The sequence below is a fragment of the Trichechus manatus genome, unplaced genomic scaffold, assembly GCF_000243295.1.
Source record: "Trichechus manatus latirostris isolate Lorelei unplaced genomic scaffold, TriManLat1.0 scaffold00028, whole genome shotgun sequence".
NCBI classification, from domain to species: domain Eukaryota; kingdom Metazoa; phylum Chordata; class Mammalia; order Sirenia; family Trichechidae; genus Trichechus; species Trichechus manatus.
In genome coordinates this window covers 1,882,947-1,903,760 of record NW_004443964.1, presented here as the reverse complement: position 1 = coordinate 1,903,760, position 20,814 = coordinate 1,882,947, and the positions used below count along the sequence as shown (strand labels likewise).

The 20,814-nt window shown below is 62.1% G+C and overlaps 1 protein-coding gene across 3 annotated transcripts in view; it reads left to right on the top strand.

Moving 5' to 3' along the window:
- Window positions 1-20,814, top strand: part of BAIAP2 (BAR/IMD domain containing adaptor protein 2) — a 57,178-nt gene that overhangs the window by 22,345 nt on the left and 14,019 nt on the right. For all 3 annotated transcript variants that reach the window (XM_004374096.1, XM_012554941.1, XM_012554940.1), the window contains exons 3-6: window positions 7,946-8,007; window positions 8,859-8,930; window positions 9,604-9,741; window positions 18,707-18,859. In XM_004374096.1, the coding sequence (XP_004374153.1) occupies window positions 7,946-8,007; window positions 8,859-8,930; window positions 9,604-9,741; window positions 18,707-18,859 (425 nt within the window). The remainder of the gene's footprint in view (window positions 1-7,945; window positions 8,008-8,858; window positions 8,931-9,603; window positions 9,742-18,706; window positions 18,860-20,814) is intronic.

The window sequence follows — 20,814 nt, the reverse complement described above, 5'->3', positions numbered from 1 at the left end:
GGGGGAGATGGGGGGATAGAGAGAGAGCGGGAGACATGAGGGGACAGAGAGAGGGGGAGATGGAGGGGGGGAAACCGGGAGGGACACAGGGGGATAGAGAGAGAGGGGGAGACACAGAGAGAGGGGGGATGGGAGGACAGAGGGAGGGGAAGACGGAGAGAGGGAGACAGAGGAGGGGAGACGGGGAGAGGGGGACAGAGGAGGGGAGATGGGGAGAGAAAGGGGGAGATGGAGAGAGAGAGCAGGAGAGACAGAGGGGGAGACAGAGAGCGGGGGAGACATGGGAGATGGGGGGACAGAGAGAGAGGGATGCGGGGACAGAGAGAGGGGGAGAGAGGGAGGCAGAGACACAGAAGAAGAGAGGAGGGAGACGGGGGGTGGGGGGAGACAGAGACAGAGGTTGGGGGTGCTGGCCAGTCTGAAGTCCGCAGGGCAGGCAGCAGGCTGGAAACGCAGCAGGGTTTCTGTTACAGTCTTGAGGCAGAATCCATACTTCCTTCTTCAGGAGGCCTCAGTTTTTACTCTGAAAGCCTTCAACTGATTGGACGAGGCCCACCGCCACCATGGAGGGTCATCTGTTGTTAGGAGTCGTCCAGTCGGCTCCAGCTCATGGCAACCCCACGCACAACAGAGCGAAACACTGCCCGGTCCTGCGCCATCTTCAAAATTGTCGTGTCTTTAATGTGTGTGTTGAGCGCCTTCCAGCCTAGGGGTCTCGTCTTCCAACACTCTGTCTGACGGCGTTCTGTTGTGATCTGTAGGGTTTTCATTGGCTGATTTTCAGAAGTCGATCACCAGGCCTTTCTTCCTAGTCTGTCTGAGTCTGGAAGCTCCACTGAAATCTCTCCACCATGGATGACCCTGCTGGTATTTGAAATACCGGTGGCACAGCAACATGTAGCCCCCACAGTATGACAGACGGAAGAGGTGGCTGAGGATGATGCGCTTCACCTACAGTCCGCTGGTGGTGAATGTCAGGCACATCCAGATACCTCACGGCGACGCTAGACTAAGGTTCGAGCAGACTGCTGGGCACTGTGTCCTCGCCACAGTGACACAGGCTCCACACACTCTCGCGTGGACACCCAGGACTATAATTTCTCGTCTGTGTGTGCCATGTTCCCACATCTCCTGGACTCTTTCCTCTTTCCCCAAAGAACACAGCTGGGAACGTGGGGGTGTGTCCAGCACACGAAGCTGTCACCAGTGTGGCGCTGGGTCACCGTCTCGCTGTCTGCCGGCTCCTGGCCGGGCTGTACGCTGCTCCCGCAGTGTCTTTCTGGAAGTTCCAGAAGCACCCTGGGAATCTGCGGTTTGATCCTTCCTGTCATCTGTAGTGGGGTGCAGCTGTATCAAAGTGGGGGGTCTGCCGTTCTTGTGCTCTGCCTGCCCGGAGCTCATCATCCTCGTCTCTCTCGGGCCCACCTTTGAGCTCACGTGGCCTGGTTCGCGCTCTCTTGCCCAGCATCTGCCCTGCGTGGTTGTCCCTCTGCTGTGGGGCCCCCTTCGCCGTTTTCCTCTTGCTCACCTGTAATGTTGCTTTAGAATCCGAGCTCACCGGGCTCCCTCTGCGCTGGCGCCTTCTCGCTTCTTTGCTTCTGGCCTTCCTCCCTGCATCGGGGTTGCTTGGATTGCGCTGCAACGTTTTGACAGCGTCTGGCGGTTCTTACTCCCTGCTCTGTTCCTCGGTCCTGGGCCAGCACTCGTGGGGCAGGGGCAGGCTCAGATGGGGCTGGCTGCACTCTCTCACCGCTGTCCTCGCCCCAAGCTTCTCCTGACGGTCTGTCGGGATGTCTTTACAGCGGAAGGCGCATAAATGGCCTCAGAAAAGAAGCAGACGTGACAGACCCCTGATTCTCACTTGTGCTTGGGATTCTGAGGTTGGGCGAAACCAGCTCCAGGTTGGGAGTGGCCGGGGAGCAGAGTCCGCTGCCTGCCCACACTGATGTCCGGCGAGTCCCACGCCTTTCTCCACGCCGCCTGCACATCCCTGCACGGCTGGCTGCTGGCACAAATGCTGACCCACCAGAGCTGCTGAGGAGGCAGGAGCCTCCCACAGAATCCGTTCCTCTTAGTGTCTGTTCTGTCCCCCAAATGTGCTCAGCCTGGCCAGGGCAGGAGAGGGGCACGGCCTCAAAAGCCTCACTGGCAGAGACGGGGCCCACGTCCAGTGTTCTGCTGTTGATCCCGGCTCCTCCCTCGAGGAAGCCTGGTCCGGAGCCAGACGACCTCAGGCACCTCCCAACAGTAGAGTTCTGCGATGCTGAGAACCCACAGTTTACCCTGCTTGCCAGCGGGTACTTCTGGCTGTAAGCAGGTGGGAGCAACTCAGTGTCTGTTGTGAAGACCGACTGTGTGCAGGTACAGCGTAGGGTCATTGTAAAATAAAACCGCTTCTGAAAAAGAGCTGACGGTCACAGTGGCAACCTTCACAACAGCCAGAGTGGAAACAACCCAAGTGTCCGTCAATGGATGACAGATAAATAAAACATGGTAGATATGTATAATGGAGTATTATTCAACCATAAAGAGAAATGAAGTCCTTATACGTGCTCTGACATGGATGAAGCTTGACGACATGCTGAGTGAGAGAAGTCAGTCACAGAAGGCCACGTGTTGTATGATCCCAGTTACATGTAAGGTTCAGAAAAGGTGTAGAGGCAAAAAGCAGATTGGTGGTTGCCAGGGGCTGAGGGGAGGAGGGAATGGGGGTAACGCCGATGGGTCCGGGGTCTCCTTTTGGAGTTGCTAAGAATGATCTTGAACTAGGTAGAGGTGGTGGTTGTACAGTCTTGTGAGTGCAGTAAATACCACTGCATTTTACCCTTAGAAATTGTTAATGGGTGGGCTTGTCATCCTGGGAGTGTCAGCTCCATGATAAAACAAACCATTTGTTGGGGGCGGCTTGCTATCTCCCATCTCTGTCCTTGCAATGTGCTCACCCATGTGAGGCCCAGGTGAGGGACATGCTCTGTGGGGCCAGGCACAAGCCACAGGAAACCCTGGCTGCTGGGCCCTTGTGAGCACAGCCGCAGTTCTGGAGCTTTCCCTCCGGCCCTCTGGGCTGTCTCCCGTGCTTCTGGGCACTGGCTGCCCTGAGTCAGCTGGGCTTGGAATCATGGAGGAGCAGGGGCTGGATCCCAGGAGCCATGTGCACAGTAGGGTTATAGCACCTGTATGCAGGTGGTCGTGGGGACTAGGGTTTTTGCCATTCTGATGCCTCGGCCTCGAGCAATGGGACCCAATTGCTGACTCCCAGCCTCGAGTGGGCGGCACAGGCCAGCCGAGCCCCCAAAGCCCCTGGCTGTGCTGTCTGGGCTCTGCAGCCTGCAGTGTTTCGCTCAGCTCCGGGCCCGAGAAGAGGAGGCTGAGGCCCCATCTGCAGGGGCAGAGGCGGATGGCGGCTCGGGGCGCCGCAGCTGCGTCTGCTGTTCTCATGCTCGCACGGGCGTGGACGGCGCGGAGAGGAGGGCGTGAGGAGGGGGTGTGAGATGCAGCCGGTCTCCCCTGAGCCAGCTGGGCGGCCCTGGGTGACGCTGAGCTCCTTCCCTCTCCCCACTGTCCCCTTCAGTTGGCAGGATGGTGGCGACAGCCCAGGGCGGGGCTGCGTGGGGGTGTCTCTGAGTAGCGTGGTGGTCCCCACCCTCCGGCCTCTGAGCCTCAGGAGCTGCCAACACATTTCCCTAGGGCTTCGTTCTGGACTGGGGTTGTGGTCAGGAGGAGGGGGACTGAACCAGGCCCCATGTACCCCCCCACACACACAGCCACCACCTGCCACCCAGAGCAAGTGCTGAGAGCAGCTCGTCCATCTCTGGGTCCCAGTGGGACACACTCACAGAGAGAGCTCCCAGCTGGGGGCCCCTGTCTAGCCTCACCCAGCTCCGGGTGGTCCCCTGGCTGGAGGCTGTGTGCTGAGGTCAAGCACTGCCTTCGTGACTCCAGACAGCTGGGTGGCTCCTCCTAGGGGGACAAAGGCCCCGCCTGGCTCTCAACACTAGCCTGATGTCCCTTCAGCTGCACGCAGACCCAACCCAGGTCACAGTCAGTCCTGGGGCGAATAGGTGACTGTTCCCTGGTCATCCACGAAACAGATAGGAATGTGTCTGGTTGACAGTCCCCACCTGTTTCACACACCCAGGCAGTCTGTGCTTGGGGGAGGGGACAATGCCCGTGTGTGTGCATAGGCATTTGTGTGTTTGTGTGTGTGTGTGCGTTTGAAGGCGCTCTGATGGCGCAGTGGTTAAGCACTCAGCTGCTAACTAAAAGGTTGATGATTCAAACCCACCAGCTGCTTTGCAGGAGAAAGCTGTGGCGGTCTGCTTCCGTAAAGATTACAGCCTTGGAAACCCCGTGGGGCAGTTCTCCCCTGTTCTGGGGTTGCAGTGAGTTGGTATTGGCTCGACAGCAACAGTGCAGGCGCACATTTGTGCATGTGAGTGTATGTGAGTGTATGTCTGCATATGTGAGTGTATGTGTGTGCGTGTGAGTGTATGTGTGTGAGTGTATGTGTGTGCGTGTGAGTGTATGTGTGTGCGTGTGAGTGTATGTGTGTGCGTGAGTGTATGTGTGTGCGTGTGAGTGTGTGTGCGTGTGAGTGTATGCGTGTGCGTGAGTGTATGTGTGTGCGTGTGTGTGTGCGTGTGAGTGTATGTGTGTGCGTGTGAGTGTATGCGTGTGCATGTGTGTGAGTGTGTGTTGGCTGCCTGGCTGGCCCTGTGACAGCACCCCCCCCCCGCACCTTCGAGGGGACTGACTGTTTTCACTCCTAACCTAAGACGTGAGGCCGTGTGCAATGTTACCAACAAGGCCAGACGTGTTAACATGAGGACCAGCAGGGGTGGGACAGTGACCGCAGCTCAGGCCGCAGCCACGTTGGTGGAAGGCTGGGGGGGCGGGGCGCCGTTTTCAGGACATTGTGTGTGTCGTTGGTGAAGCCCAGTGTGCCCACCTGCCCCCAATTCTCTTCCCACTGTCCCCACTCCTGCATGGCGGCCGGGCCTTCCTGCAGCCCCCCTGACCTCCTGCCCTGGGTGGGCCTGCTGGTCTGGGAGTGACAGGGCTGCCACCTCTGACTCACCTGCTGCCCCTCCCGCGGTGACACTTCCTGGAGCCCTGACAGCAGATGATGGATGTCACACTACTTGATCCTATTTTAAGCTGGTTGGCCGGGTTGGCCCCGCCTGCATTGTGGGTGTGTGGACGGGGTTCCTGAGGGGTCAGTGAGCCCAGGTGGCCTCCTCCCTCCCTGTGAGTGTGACAGCTCTGTGGCCGGCGCTGTCCTGCAGGCCAGGGGTCGGGGGCTGTTTGTGGGGTGTCAGGGTCAATTTCTGCCCAGGTCCCCCCCGCCACAGGGCATCTACTCAGGGCCTCGCCCTCATCCCCCACTGGGTCATTCCCTGTCAACCTGGGCCCCTTCCCTGAGCACCCGAATTTTTGGGGTGCTCAGGCACTCAAGTGGGTCGATGGAGTGCTCAGGCACTCAAGTGGGTCAAGTCTTCACCGTGGCCACGTGGCGCCGCGGCACAGTTGGCTTTCTGCATTCCCGGGAGTTGTCCTCCCGGAGGTGGGCAGTGCCTCTCACACTGGCAGTGCGGCTCTGGAGCCAGGTGGAGGAGCCCCGTTCTCCTGCCCCTGATGGGGGTGGCGGCCAGGCCATGGTGTTGGTCTCCACGAAGGTGCCAGCTCGCCAGGCACATGACCGATGTTTATCAGAGTTCAGGGATTTGTGCCGAGCAGGGCGGGAGGCCCGGCGAGTCCTCCCTGCCAGCACGTGGGCAGTGTCGTCGTGGAGACAGACCAGCCAGGTGTGAGCGCAGCCAGGGCCCGAGCTGCGGGCACGGCTGTTAAGGTGGCACCAGGGCTCAGAGTCGCTCATACCCACAGACACACAGGCACTGATGCACACGTAGATACGTGCACACATGTACACCCACACATAGATCCGCACGCACATGGGCACACTCACACAGCCGCACACGTACATACCCACACACTCACACTCACACGCATACACGCCCATGCACACGTCCGGCATGTGGCACTGCCCCATCCCTCACACAGCTCCCGTGCTGGGCCGCATGGGGACAGTGGCGCACGCTGGCTGGGCTTGTGCTGTCCCCTGGCCCTCACTCCCTGAGGAGCCGCTGTGTCCCTGTGGGGGTGGTAGGGCATCGTGAGAGCTCAGCTTGGCCAGGTAGCCCAGGGGTCCATGTGGCCCCCTCCTGTGTCTGACGGGCTCTCCTGAGCGTGTCTCCCTCTCTGCGTCTCAGGCGCGCTGTCTCTGTGATGAGCATGGCAAGAGGCCCCGCGTCCCTAACAGTGAGACAGTCCTGTGGTCATAGCTGCTGTGTGGCCCTGCCTCAGGGCCCCATGGAAAGCACTGTGTCCCTCTCCTCCCCCCAGGCAGATACCTCTGCATGGGTGGCCAGCAAGAGCCAGCACTGTGCAGAGGGACACGCCAGCAGAGGGGTGCTCAGAGCCAGCCGGGCCTCAGAGGCGCCTCTTGCCTGTGCGTTACGGCCACGGCTCTGTGTGTGCGTTACGGCCACGGCTCTGTGTGTGCGTTACGGCCACGGCTCTGTGTGTGCATTGTGGCCACGGCTCTGTGTGCGTTGTAGCCATGGCTCTGTGTGTGTGTGTTGTGGCTGTGGTCGGCTGGGCAGGCGTCCCGGCCGCTGCAGAGCAGGGCGGCAGGCATGGTGTGACTTCAGCTGTGCCACCGTGTACTGCTGGTGACCAGGGTGGGTTCTTTCTTGCTCACTCGGCCGAGGCGCCTAGCCTCAAGGGGCAGTGTGCCGACCAGAGGAGCATGCTGTAAATCCCGTCTGTGGTCAGCAGGGGTGGCGCCCCACAGAGCGCTCTGGGGGCTCAGGTGAACCAGACGCCTGCAGCCCCCAAGCACGCCGGCTGGCCACATCACTGGGCCTCATGCTGCCGTCCAGGATGGGACTCATCCCGCACAGCCAGGACTCAGCTTTCCCAGCCCACCCTTTGCAGGGACTGCCACGACACAGCTTGCCCTGTCTGCCCTTTGCAGGGACCACCATGACTTAGCTTTCCCTGTCCGCCCTTTGCAGGGACTGCCACGACTCAGCTTTCCCAGCCCACCCTTTGCAGGGACCACCACAGTCCCCGGCTGTCCTCGTTCGGGAACAGTGTGCGAGGAGAATGGGCCTGGTTGTCCCCGAGGCCTTGGCGGTGTGTGCCTGGGTTCCAGCATGCCAGCGGCCAGGGTCCAGGAGCAGCCCTGGACAAGGCCTCCTCACACCTCCATTTCCTTGGGAAGTGAGCTGCGATGCTGGGCTCAGGGTCCAGGTGGCTGTGGGACCTGGGTTCTGCTCTTTCTTCATTCAGTCACCCCATGAAGGGGAGAGGTGGGAGCGGGCCGCCCCACTCTGCAGCTCCTCGGCCACCTCTCCTGCTCCCCATGGGTCAGCGACCCTCAGGAGGTGTTCTCTCCCGTGTCGGGCTTGTAGCTGTCAGCAGGGGCCTGTGGTGGGCTGGACCCGAGGTGGTGAGTGTGTATGCACACGAGGGTGCCATGTGGGCCAGATGCGTGTGTGTGCACACAGGGGCTTGGGATTCGAAACGCACAGTGAGGGGTCTTCTGTCTCCATCCTTGTGACGAGTGCCAGCTCTGGTGCAGACCCCCAAGGTCCCCTGCTGGGGTCTTGAGGTGCCAAGCGCTCATGCGTTTGTGTTTGGGGTCCTGGTCACAGTAGGGTCCTCTGCTTTCAGGGCGTGCGCCGTGGGGAGAAGCAGCATCCCCTCTGCCCCCCGTCCCGCCCCAGCCCCCGGTTTACCTGTGCCTGCCACTGGGCGGGGAAGCTCGGAGACCTGTGTCGGCCCCTGTGTCATACCGGCCCCCACCGTGCGGACGGGTGCTGGGTGAATTCGGGGTCGCTAACCCTCCCCTTCCCTTTCTTCTCCCACCTTGTGTCCCCAGGAGATGTTCTCTTCCAGATGGCGGAGGTCCACAGGCAGATCCAGAACCAGCTGGAAGAAATGGTGAGCACGGCCTGCTGCTCGGGGGGGACATGCTGCTGGTGGGGGGGTGCTGCTGCTCGGGGGGACGTGCTGCTGCTCGGGGGGATGTGCTGCTGCTTGGGGGGATGTGCTGCTGCTCGGGGCAACATGGTGGGGAGTGTTGGCCTGGCCCTGGCCCAAGCGTCCGCCTTCATGTGGCCACGCACAGAAGGGGGGAACACATCCCAGGTTCGGGACAGAACGCCTGGGCAGGCTCTCAGGAGCCCCAGGTGATGACCCTGTGGGGGCTGTAGGGCACAGCATGGGCCAGTCTGGGGTCCCCGCTAGCTACCTGCCAGGTAGGGGACGGTGTGTGGCTGCCGGGGGCGAGCACACCATGGTCTCAGGCCCCCAGGATGCAGTCCTGTGAGGAGAGGCCACCTCTTGGGGTTTTATTTCCTTCTGAGATGAACTGGAAGTCCAGGGGTCCCTTGTATGGTTCCAGTTGCAAGATGCAGGCACAGCCCTTACTCTGAGCCAAACATTTGGGGGCCACTCGTGTGCAGTCTCTGGCCTAAAGCAGGGGTCCTTCCCCAGCCCCAGCTTGTGTTCAAGTGCAGGGCTAGGTGGCCCCCAGCCCCGAGCAGCAGGAAGCCCCCGGCTGGTAGGCCGTGTGCATGTCTGGTATTTCTAGATCTGTGCTCCACGCCCGCAGCCTTGGGATTTCTGCATGCAGAAGTGTCAGCGGTCGGGGGTGTCTGTGCCAAGTGCCGCATGCTGAGCTGTGGTGACTGCCACCTCGTCCCAGGTCCCCCTACCCCACCTCGGGGCTCCTGGCCGTGCGTGTCCTAGCCGACAGCTCAGAGCCTCTCCCCGTTTTCTCCTGCCTCCAGCTGAAGTCTTTTCACAACGAGCTGCTCACACAGCTGGAGCAGAAGGTGGAGCTGGACTCCCGGTACCTGAGTGTGAGTACCTTGCCACGCTTGTCGGAGGCCTGGCTGGCCTCCATCTGTCGACCTTCTGTCCCTAAATCCTTCCCTGGGCGGAAGGTGTCCTCACTTCTTGAGCTTCTACCCTGGTGGGTCTCCAGGCCCGCGACACCCTCGCCTGTTTGGCACTGAGGCCTAGGTGCCTGAATACCGTCCTGTGGGTGAAACGCCCACCTGACATCCTGGCCCGGGGAAGCGCGCACCTCTGGCTGCCGTCAGTAAAGCTGGGCGGGGGGGGGGGGTGATTTTGCCGCCCCTTCAAACCCGCATGCGCCTCTTCTGTGACCTGCTCTGACCCATCTTGGTTCCTCCGACCCCACGTCTGCTCACAAACCAGGTGTCAGAAGGGCGTGAGCCCCCCGCGATGCTGGCTGCTCATTTTAAATAAGAGGCTGTTCAGCTCTTGGCCGCGGGCGCGAGGGGGTGAGGCTTGGGGGTTTTCCGGGGCCTGACTTTCGTCTTTGGGAGCAGAGGCTGCCGTTGGGTGTGAAGGGTTGGGTCCTCCCTGTCCTGAAGGTGTCCTGCCAACGGGGCTTGGGGCCCATCACGGAGCGTGGAGGGGGCTGGAAGGAGGGCTCATGGGGGGCTGAGTCCCGGCCTGGCCGCACGGAATTCACAGGTCTGCTCGGCTTTCTCGTTTGAACTCCAGGCTGCACTGAAGAAGTACCAGACCGAGCAGAGGAGCAAGGGTGATGCGCTCGACAAGTGTCAGGGTGAGCTGAAGAAGCTCCGCAAGAAGAGCCAGGGAAGCAAAAACCCGCAGAAGTACTCGGACAAGGAGCTGCAGGTGGGCGCAGCTTCTGGGCCTGGGACTCTGCACCCCGCTGCTAGCAAGCAGGTGAAGGGAGACAGTCCCCTTCATCCCCAGCGGCTCAGCCCCATCGCAGCCCCGAGGGCTGAGACTGACTGCTCTCGACACGACCGGGCAAGGGCAGAGCTGCCGAGCTGGCAAGGTACCCCCGCCCTGCTCCCGGCCACCTCCTTGCTAGAATGTGCCAGAAGGCTCACCACCCAAGTGACCCCTCCCACCCTGTGTCCCTCTGGATTCCCAGACTGTTACGGTAATCAACTGGCAATGCCCACCCTGGGCCTATGGGGGGAAGCGGGGGCACTGGGCTTCATGGGCAGATGGCCTCGAGGCCGTGAGAGAGGGACACCATAGTGTCGGTCCTCCTCCATCACGCCCGGCCTCCCGGGCACCCTGAGCTGAGTGGCCTCGACACAGGCACACACCAGAGCTCCCGGCCAGTCACCTGACACCCGGCCCAGAGGCCCCACCGCACTTGCCCTCTAAGCAGATCACCCAGCGGTCAGTAAAGCACACGGTGCCAGGTGGGGAGCTGCCGGCAAGGACCTGGGCGGGCCGGGTGGGGCCGTCGGAGTTAAGCCGTTGCCTCCCGTGGTTCCACCTCTCCTGAGAGCCGGGCGGCTGGCAAGCACTGGTCGGCCCTGCACGCACCTGCCTGTTCCGTGCTGCTGCCCGTGTGCGCGCCTGTGCGGGCATGTGCCTGTGCGGCACAGGAGTGTGCAAGCACGTGTGTAAGTGCGTGTGTGCCCATGTGTGAGCGTATGTGCACACGTGTGAGTGTGCGTGTACGTGGGCATGCGTGTCCCCGCGGGGCCGGGACACTAACACCCACATGTGCCTCTGACCGTGGGACAGAGGGAGGTCTCTGCCTCTGAGAAGTGGAGCCCATGGCCTATGTACCCCATGAGCCTGGGGAGGCCCAGCAAGGTCACCTGAGGGTGTAGATGCCCAGGTGATACTGGGGGTGTCATCTGGTGAAGGGACCTCAGGGCAGCCCCGATGGAGAAGCTGAGGCTGGAGACCCCTCTGGGCCATGGCAGACGAGACTGGTTCTCAGGGTCTCCTGTGTCAGAGAGGACAGAGTGGGGGAGGCGGGGGAGTTGCGTGGCCCCCGACCCCGGCTCACGCACGCGTTGTTTATATGGCGTTGCAGTAACGCCATTGCGCTTCTGCAGAGTGCCTCCCCTAGCAGGCACGCCGTCCCGAGCCCGTAGTCTGCCCGCGTCCCTAGCCATTGGGTGTTTCGCTTAGGGCTGTTACAGAGACTGCTGTGACGAGCCACTGCTGGATTGTTTCTGCGAATAAATGCCTAGGAGAGGGGTTGTGAGATGAAGAGCGGAAACGTGTATATTCTTTTTGTCTGACCCTTGATGTGTGCTGCCATTTTGTTTCTGAAAGCTTGCCCAGGAGTGGCGCCCCCTGCTGCCCGGGAGGGTGATGGCAGCCTAGGGCAGGGCCTTGGAGTGATTGTTGGGCAGGTGGGTGGAGCCGTCTTCAAGGGCACTGCCGGGGGCAGTGATCCGGGACCCCACAGGGCTGACGTCCCAGTGGCCCCGAGGCCAGCTTGCCCCGTGGGTTTAGCTGCCTGCCAGGAGGGGCCAGGAGCCTGTCTGCCCCCTTTGTTGAGGCTCTGCCTTTAAAAAAACAGCTTTACTGAGATATAACTCAATACCCACACAGAGGTCCCTTGAATGAAAGTCCTGGTGATCTACTTCCGAAAAATCAGCCATTGAAAACCCTACTGAGCACAGTTCTGCTCTGATACACGTGGGGTTGCCATGAATCAGAGTCCGCGGCAACCAGCAACAACAGTCTGTCCTTGCCAAGGGCCTCCTGGGGAGTCCCAGGATGGCCGAGGGAGGGAGGGGGTCCAGGCCATGTGCTGTAAGTTCCGGACATGGCAGGGACCCTGCGGGACCCCCTGTGGCCCCGTCTGTCCTTCCTCACCTCCCCCAGCTCCCCAGTGGATGTGGTGGTCACCAACTAGAGACTGCCAGGGGCTCGGGGTGGAGGTGAGTGAGGGTTCTGGTTCTGGCTGGAAAGCAGGGGACTCCTGCCTCAGCGCCTGCAGGCTGTGGTCCAGGCACCCGCGGGCTGTGGTCCAGGAACCCGAGGGCTGTGGTCCAGGCACCCACGGGCTGTGGTTCAGGCACCCACCGGCTGCGGTCCAGGCAAGGTGGCCCCTTCATCGGGTCTGTCTGTTGGGGACGGCTCCCCATGAGCGGACCTGGCCAAGCACCTGCCCTTTCCAAGGACACCTCGCCCTTGAGCCGCTGCTCTAGGGTCTCTGCCCCAAGGAGTGGTTTTGACTGTAGGTCAGGGAACAGGCATGGAGAGCTTTGGGCCAGAACTAGGACAAGGAGGCCTTACATAAACGTGGGATGAGCTGTGTGCCGCCTGACTGGCACCAGGGTCACGGGTCCGTGGGGTCCCCTCGTCCCCCAACATCTGTTCTTCCAGAACTGTCCAGGCTGACAGATGCAAGTGTGCATGCTGGTGGGTGGGACACTCTCCTGGGGGTTCTAGTGGGTGTGCCCACAGGCCTCTCCAGCTGGAACAGGCTCAGAGCAGGGCCTAAGGGGGGTGGAAAAGGTGCTATGCACCTGTGGTGTACCCCGAATCCTGAGGTCCATCTGTTCCCCTGGGCTGTTGGCATGAGGAGCCAGGTGTGGAGGAAACGGGGGCCCTGCACACTGGTGTCAAGTACAGCCTGGTGTAGGAAAATGGGGGTACTAGGGCGTCCTTAGTGCCCACGGGGCCCATGGGATGGACGTCAACTTGGGGTGGGGTAGCAGATGGGGCACCCAAGTCTCTGGTACCCGGCACGTGACGTGGGCAGCCCCCCAATTCTGACTCTTTGGGGTGAGGGGTCCTGGCCTTCCCTCTGTGCTGGGCCGCTCGGTGAGCAGCCCTGTACCTGCCCGGCCCTGGCCTGCATCCTCGGCGTCACGCGGGGCTTCCCAGCACTCCGGCCCCCAGGCAGAGCGCTCCCGCCGTCCCCCCCACCCTGCCGTTTCTTCTACTCCAGATCCCCCTCACCTGGGCAGGCTGTGTCCCCTCCACAGGGATGGTGATGCCATTGATCAACTACGGTCTGGCCGTGAGCGTCTGCAAAGCTTCCAGGCGACTGTAACGGGCAGCCAGTCCCGAGGTGCCGGCCAGGGCCTGTGGCTGGGGTGGTGCCAGGCCCGAGAGCGGCTGCTCTGGGCGGAAGTGCTTCTGGCTGAGCCCTCGGAGCCCTCCTCCCCATCATCACGTTACCAGCGCGCAGACCTCTTTTCAGAGGCGTGGTGCTGGTCAGAGCCACGGTCCAGCGTTGCAGCCTGGCCTCCTCTTTGTCGGTCATGTGGGACCTGGGCGGGGGTTCCTCCTGTTTTGTTTCTGTCTCCTGACCCCAACCCAGCCCAGCTCTCACTAGTTGCACACAGTGGGGGCCCCTCGCCAAGCGTTCCTTCTCTTCTTGCTGTGGAACCCGGCCAGCAGGGGGTGCTGCACCTCCGAGGGCCGCGGTGGACACCGTGTGTGGGGCCCGCCAGGGCTCTGGAGTCTCCAGACTCCGGTTTGGATTCAGCCCTGTCCTCCTTGCCCTCAGGGGCCTTCCTGGGCCTTCCCATCCTGGGAGGTGGCCAAGCAGAGCCAGCCAGGGCCTGTCCCAGCTGCCCCTCCCTACCGCTCCGGGGGCTACGGCTGCCCCAGGACCTGACACTGCTGATCTGCACTGGGTCTCGCATGGAAGGCAGGCAGAGAGCCCCCTTCCCGGCTCAGCTCGTGGTAGCAGGGATATGGGGGCCCCCGAGGAGAGGGGTTTGTGCGCTGTCTCACCTTTATCTGTTCCCTCTCTGAGCCGTGTGATGGGGTGAAGAAGCCAGCACAGCCCTGGGGCCCGGGGGGAAGAGGAGAGTCGGGCTTTCCTGGGGGAAAGGCACTCCAGTGACCACTCAGGCCCCCGTTTAATCCTGGGGGCATCCTTGTCACAGTGTTCGTGATGACACAGAGAGGTGGTGAGGCTGTTGTGGGGGTTCCTGGTCCTTGGACGGTTCACGTCTTCCAGAAGGCAAGTGTGTCCCGATCTAGGTCTGAGAAAGGGGAGAGGTTGGTTCTATTTAAAGGGCTGTATAATTAAGCAAAGCTAAGCCAAATAACCATAATTTAGATCTTCAGAAAAGATAATAGCAGAGGCTGGCCCCGCTTCGTGCGAGCCTGACACCGCGCAGGGGGGCTGAGCCACCACACGCCGCGGTTCTAATTTTAAATGACTCTTCACGGCAGAGATGGTTCACATGCAAGTGGGAGCTCTCTCTTCTCTGGAGTCAAATCCAGTCAGAGGCTCTCTGGGAAAACCCAGATGAGTGTGGGAAACGGGAGGTCACAAGCCCTTGTCCGGCAACAGGTCAAGAGACCTAGTCCCCTGAAGCCAGACAAGGAGGCGGTCAGCTTCTCCACCAGGGTGTCCCTAACACGAGGATTGCGTGTGTAATGCAGCGGCAGCTCTCCCTGTGCTGGCCCCTGGGTGAGACGCAGAGTCCCTGGGCAGTGCTAACCAAAAGGTTGGAGGTTCGAGTCCACCCAGAGGCACCTCAAAGAAAGGCCTGGTGATCTACTTCTGAAAACTCAGCCATTGAAAACCCTTTGGAGCACAGTTCTACTCTGACACATGCGGTCACCGTGCGGCTCAGTTGACGCAACAGCCACTGGTTTGGGGGCAAGATGCCCAGCTCGTCCCCTGCCCGGTGCCAGCTCCAGCTCCGAGCTCCTGTGTGGGGGGCAAAGCTGAGGTTCCTCCAGTCCCCCGAATTGCCTGCCATGGCCCCACCATGCCCCACACCCGGCTGGCCTTGCTGTGGGCCCCGGTCGGCAGGCAGCCCGGCTGGTTTGGAAGGCAGAGGCCAGCAAGTGCGGTGACTCTGTGGACATGGGAATGAAGGCTGTCCCATCCCCTCCTGGCATCATAGGGCCCCTTCACCTCCTTGGAGCAGTCGTCACCGGTCGTGACGACTGAAGGCTGGGACATGTGCTCATTCGTAAACTGCACGGCCCGGGAGAGGCGGGAATCCAGCGGACCTGGTAGACCAGGAGGCTCTGGTTGCTTCTGGCGTGCCCCTCCCCCACTCTGAGTCACCCGCCTGCTTTGGAGCAAAGAGAAGACCTACCTTCTGATCACTTTTGTCTCGGATTACAGGGTGGCGCAGCCGGGGTGACTAAGTGGGAGCAGTTTGTGGGCCGAAAGTCCTTTCTCTGGGGTGTTTCTATAGTGGCCGCGTCGCCATGGCACCCAGCTCCAGGGAGAAGCAGGGTGCGGCAGTTTGAGGGGGCGGGGAGACTGGGCGGGACAGGCGGCGCTTGCTCCTGTTCTCTCGGCTTTCCGGAAGCCCCAGCACCCTTCTGTGTTGGGGCTCCCCCGTGCCCACAAAGCAGCCCTGCGAGTGGGGTCCTCCTTGCCCTCCCGGTGGGTGAAGCCCCCTTTTGTCCTCCATTTCCAGGATCTGCCCAGTTAGGCTGTGGCTGTTCTATGGCAGGAGCCAGGCGCTCTGGAAAAGGAGGTCAGGAAGTTGCTTTGGCTCCTGGAGGGAAGTGACAGTGTGTGCCCCCCCTCTGCCTGCATGGCCCGAGCGCGTGGGGGGCAGCCGGGCAGCTCTGACCACGGTGGACGATGCAGCTCCTTGGGTGCCCACTGGCAGCGGGGCGAAACTGCTCCACGCAGGAGCTGTCCTTGCGGACAGCCCTGGAGATGTTCTTTCAACCTCTGCCGCCGGGGTGACCAGTGGGGAGGTGCCTGGGGGCCCCACTGCTTGTGGCTCCCCCTCCTCTCTGTAGCCTGCGTCCACTCACAGCCGCGCAGGGCTCATCTGAATAAACGGAGGTTTTAAAAATAAAACACCGCCCTGCTCTCGGGGACCCGGCTAATGAGGCCGGTGCCTGCACTCAGGCCGCGTCTGCGGTGGTGTTCTCCCCTCCAGGGACGGTACCGCAGCCTAGAAACCCAGAAACGTCTGACGGGGCCGGCAGGCCGCCGTTTGGAAAGGGTGTTCTGGGCGCAAGCAGACCCAGGGGGCCTCGCGACCCGGTTTCGCTGCGGCCCTGGGGGCCTGGCTTTCTCCACAGTCCTGGGTCAGGTGGCACTTGAGTGTGGCTGAGGCCCTGGGCACCTCCTTGGGCATGGCCTGTGGCCCTCCACCACTACCCTCCCACCAGCCTGGGAGCTGGGTCCGTGGGCTCCACCGTCCTGCACACTCCCAGGCTCGGTGCCGCAGGGGGAGGTGGGGAAGCTGGGCCGTCCCCAGGGCAGGACAGCGTGTCAGCATGAGACCACGGGTTTTGGGCTTTTCCCGGGGGTTATGTCCAGTCCCCTTCTGAGGAAGCGGGGGACACTGCCCCGACGCTGTCCTATTTGGGGGCCCTGGTGCCAAGCCCCCCGTGTTTCTGTGTGTGGGGACCAGCAGAGGGTGAAGCTACAAGGTTCTGCCGATGTCCCTACCAGTTTTTTCCTGGGTGGTAAGTCACCCAGATCAAGAGGCCTCAGGGGTCAGCCCAGCACTGGGCATTGCTTGGGAGGGGGCTCATCTCTTGCCCCTCTTCCCGCCCTGCCTGGCCCTTGAGGCATGCCCTGCCCTTCCTGTCACACAACAGGGAGCCGGCCCCACTGGGGCAGGAGCAGCAGACCTCGATCTTGCTCTGACTGGATGTCCTGGCCCAGGGCTCCTGGGGGACAGCCCATCCGGGGCGGCTGGTGTCCGTAGTCCCCGCAGTTCCCAAGGCTGGCGCCCACCTTCATCCCTGTGATGTGGCCCTTCTGACCCAGGAAATACTCTGACTGGTCCCCCGTCTCCCCCCAGGGTGGAGGTACAGGGTTCTGAGCAGAGTAGGCCACAGAGGGGCGCGTTGTTGCTTAACGAGAAGTGCCCCAGTGGCTGGGGAGAAGGCGAGAGCGGGGCGACCATGGGGTCCCTCAATCCACTCGGGCTCATCTCCATGTTCAGACTGTTCCCCAGGGCCTGTGCTGGCCCAGGCCACCCCCAGTGCCATCGGGGCCCCTGCAGGCAGATGGCCGGGCCCTGAGGCCTTACCCCCAAGGCTGCAGCCTTGGTGGGGATGGGAGGGGCTGTCTGGGTGACTGTCTTGAAACCATTGAAGTTGCCCCCACCATGGGGAACAGGATGGAACCCCCCATGGGGAGGCGGGGGTTCTGTGAGGGTAGAAGCAACGGGGCGCTGGGGTCTGGTGACAGTGGGGTACAGTGTGGCTACTGAGAATGGCTGGCCTGCGGAGCTGGGCCCTGCTGATGGTGCTGGGTCCCCATCCCAACCGGTCCCCCAGCTCTCCGAGGGGCCCCCAGCTCTCTGAAGGGCCAGGTGGGCGCTGCGCTGGAGGCAGCGAGGGAACAGTCAGCTCTGATGCTTGGTCACCGCCCCCGGGAGCAGCCCGCCCACCCACGCTGAGTCAGCCTCGGAGAAGGCTTCAGTCAGGGAGACCGCGCCTGCCCCCTGCTGGGGGATGGCTGCACCAAGAGGTGCCGGGTCTGCAGGGCTGCTCTGCCGGGTCCGTGAAGCCTGAGGTCCGCACCAAGGACGGATAGTCAGCTCCAGCGAGGACCGACGGGCTCAGACTGGGCGGGGTGGGCGCAGGGGGAGAGCCAAGCCCAGAAGGTGGGGATCTAGAAAGATCTTCCTGTCAGTCTAGAGACTGCTCCCTGCAGAAGCCGCCCATGTGTCTGGGTTCTGCAGCCCCAGGAGCCCCCGCGTCACCCAGACAGACATACAGAGGAGGGGTCTGGGCATCTGCCCCCACATCTGCCCAGGCCCCTGCCCCCAGCATCTCGTCAGCCTCTGTGATGGGAACTTTTCAGCCTCCAGAATCAGAGAATAACCCGCCACCTACGCAGAGGGTGGCCCCCACTCTGGTCCCCGGGCCCTGGCCCCTCCCGAGCCCCGTGGTGTGGGTCCACACTTCTGAGAGCCATGGCTCCCTGTAGCTTCTCTTCCCGTTTGTTGGAGTCGGGGCCCAAGCCCGGTGCCGGGGCAGCTCACGCCCAGTGCTGCTCCATCACAGCGGCCACCAAGCCACAGTGGCCTCATCAGCCAGCACTTCTCCCTAGCCTGCAGGCTGCCCGTGACGGCCGCACACCATGGCTACACGCTGCACACTCATTCTGGCACCTGGGCAGAGGGGGCCGTGGGACACAGGCGTCCCTTGAGGCTTGCAGCCAGCACGCTGTCACTTCCGCCCGCACCCTATTGGCCAAAGCGCACGAGTCCCACGGCCAAGCCCACCACCAGTGGGACCAGAAAGTGTGCTGCCCGGGCCTTGCAGTCACATGGTGCAGAACCGGCAGAACCAGTGGCCCACCTGCCCGGGCGGCGCTGACATCTCCACAGCTCTGTGACCCCGACCCCTTCTCATCTTCCTCCCGCAGCCTGCTCACTGGGGCACTCGTCCTGGGGGGCCCGTCGGGCGCTCGTGGGCTGTGGGTTTGCTGGTGGTATCCTTGTGCATTTCTAACAGAGCCCTTGGTCCCGGGATTTTCGGGAATTGGTAGTTGGGCCTAGGGGCTTGGTCAGCTGAGGGTCGGAAACCCAGGATGGCAGTGACGTGACAGCCCGCAGTCCTTGGTGTTGCTGGGTTTAGAGATGTGCCTCTCGGTTGCCCCCTGGCATCTGTCTTCCCCGTGTCTGTGTGTTCTGGTCCTTTCCCAAGACACCTCTCAGGAGGGATTAGGGTTAGGACCCACCGTACTCCGGATGACTTCATTAACTTAACCAAAGGAAACCCTGTTGCCAAATAGGGTCATGTTTACAGGGGTTGGGACTTCCACATCACTTTTTGGGAGACACAGTTCTATCCATAACAGGATTAAGTGCACTGTGGGGCTGCCTGGAACTGGATGCAAACCCATGTTCTGCCTCTGGCTTATCACCCCCTCTCTCCCCCGCCCACTCCCCCCCGCCAGTACATTGACGCCATCAGCAACAAGCAGGGGGAGCTGGAGAACTACGTGTCCGACGGCTACAAGACAGCCCTGACCGAGGAGCGGCGGCGGTTCTGCTTCCTGGTGGAGAAGCAGTGCGCCGTGGCCAAGAACTCTGCCGCCTACCACTCCAAGGTGAGCGGAGCCGCACAAGCAAGCTGGGCCCGGGAACACAGCTGGGGGTGCACCGTGGACTCAGCTGAATGCCTCCATACAGGAACCTTGGCCGGCATTTCGGGTTTCCTCGGGGATAGACTCCTAGATGGAGAATTTCTAGGTCAAAGGGCATCGACACATTTAAGACTCTTCATGACAAAGTGCCAGATGCCTTTGAGGAGGGTGGTACCGACATCCCACCGCGAGTGTCCAGGGGGCGGGTTTTGGGCCCCTCCAGCCTGGTCCTGGTGAGGGCCAGGCCGATGGCAGGCCGGGGAGGTGGCCACAAGCTGGACGCATTTCAAGCTGCAACACGGCAGCGCTGCTTGATGGGGTGCAGGGTCCCACCTGGCCTCCTGCCGACGTTACCCTCCCTGGGGCTCCCCAGTTCTTTCCTCCTCAGTCTGAAGTCCTGCGGGGTGGCTGCCGGATCCTGGCTCTGCTGCCTGCTGTGCAGAGGGCCCCTAGCCCACACCTAGTCATCCCAAGACAGGGAAGACGCCGCTGCCCCCAAGTCCCCGAGCCCTAGGAGGGAGTGTCCCCGACTAGTCTTGGCCTGACCCTGGGCCCTGGGCGGCCACCAGGCCTTGCCCGCCACCAGCTTCCCTGTCTTCAAGGCCCCAACCCCTCCCCCTGCTCCCCATCTCTGGGTGGTCACCCCAGCCCCTGCCCCCTGCTCCCCACCTCTAGGTGGTCACCCCAGCCCCTTCCCCTGCTCCCCACCTCTGGGTGGTCACCCAGCCCCTCCCCACCTGGCTCCAGAGACCAGTCACATCATTGTCCGGAATCTCTCCCCAGCCCTGCGTGACTGGGGCCTCCCTGTCACGCTCCCCCACCTGCTGTCTGCACCCCTGAGCTGCTTCAGGTCCTGAGGTGGGCTCTAGGGGCTCGATGGTACCACCAGCGCCCTCTGCCTGGCTCAGCCCTGCTCCCTGCCTGGCCCCTGGCAGCCTTCCTGCCCCTGGCACTGAGGCCGTGCCCCAGGACACAGCCTGCCATCATGGCTCCTGGAACCGTGTGTTTCCCTCTGGATCCCCCAGTCTGAGAGCTCCTGCGACACAGAACCCAGGCTGGCCAGGAGGCTTCTTGGGAGGAGCTGGGGTATAAAGGCCCAGGCCCTGGTCAGCAGCAGAGGCCTCCCGGGAGGGTACCCCTTGTAGAGGGCTGCCTCTCTGTGGGCGGTGGGGGGGAGTCATCCAACAGAGCCCCCAGGGGCAGCGAGAGCAGAGGACACAGACTTCTTGTAACAGTGGGTCCTGCCGGCCACTGGGCAGAACAGGTTCAGTCCCTGTAAAATTCCAGGAGCGTGGCAGGTGTGAGGCAGCCAGACTGGCCAGGGAGGGCCCTAGTCCACATCCTTGTTAACTTAAAGGGTTCTACCGGTCATCAGGGAACACACCAACACTTGTCCTCCCTGCGTGCACACACACACATGCATGAACACGTGTAGACATACATGTACACTGGTGTACACACAGGTGCACATATGCAGACGCACACACTTGCAGACATACACAAGTGCGCATGCGTATGGGTGCAGATGCACACATGCACACATTGACATGTGTGCCTATGCAGACGTGAACACAGGTGCAGGCACACATGTGCAGGCACACATGTGTGCACATGTATTGACACAAGTGCAGGCACATGCACACGGGTGCAGACGCATGCGGGCACACACATACACTGGAGCCCCTGCTCTGCCGCCGCAGCCCTGGGGGTACTGTCCTGCTCTTGGGGCCCCACCAGCGCATAGCATGTGTGTGAGGGCGTGTGTCCCCTTCAGGGTGGGCCACACCTTGAGCTGGGTCCTGTCCCGCGGTGCTTGGCAGCCGCGTGCTGGGAGAGTTGGCTGTAGGCGTCCCGGCATCAGGGTGGGGCAGGTGTGGGAACACGGCCGGCCTCCCGCTGCACCTGCAGCCCACATCTTT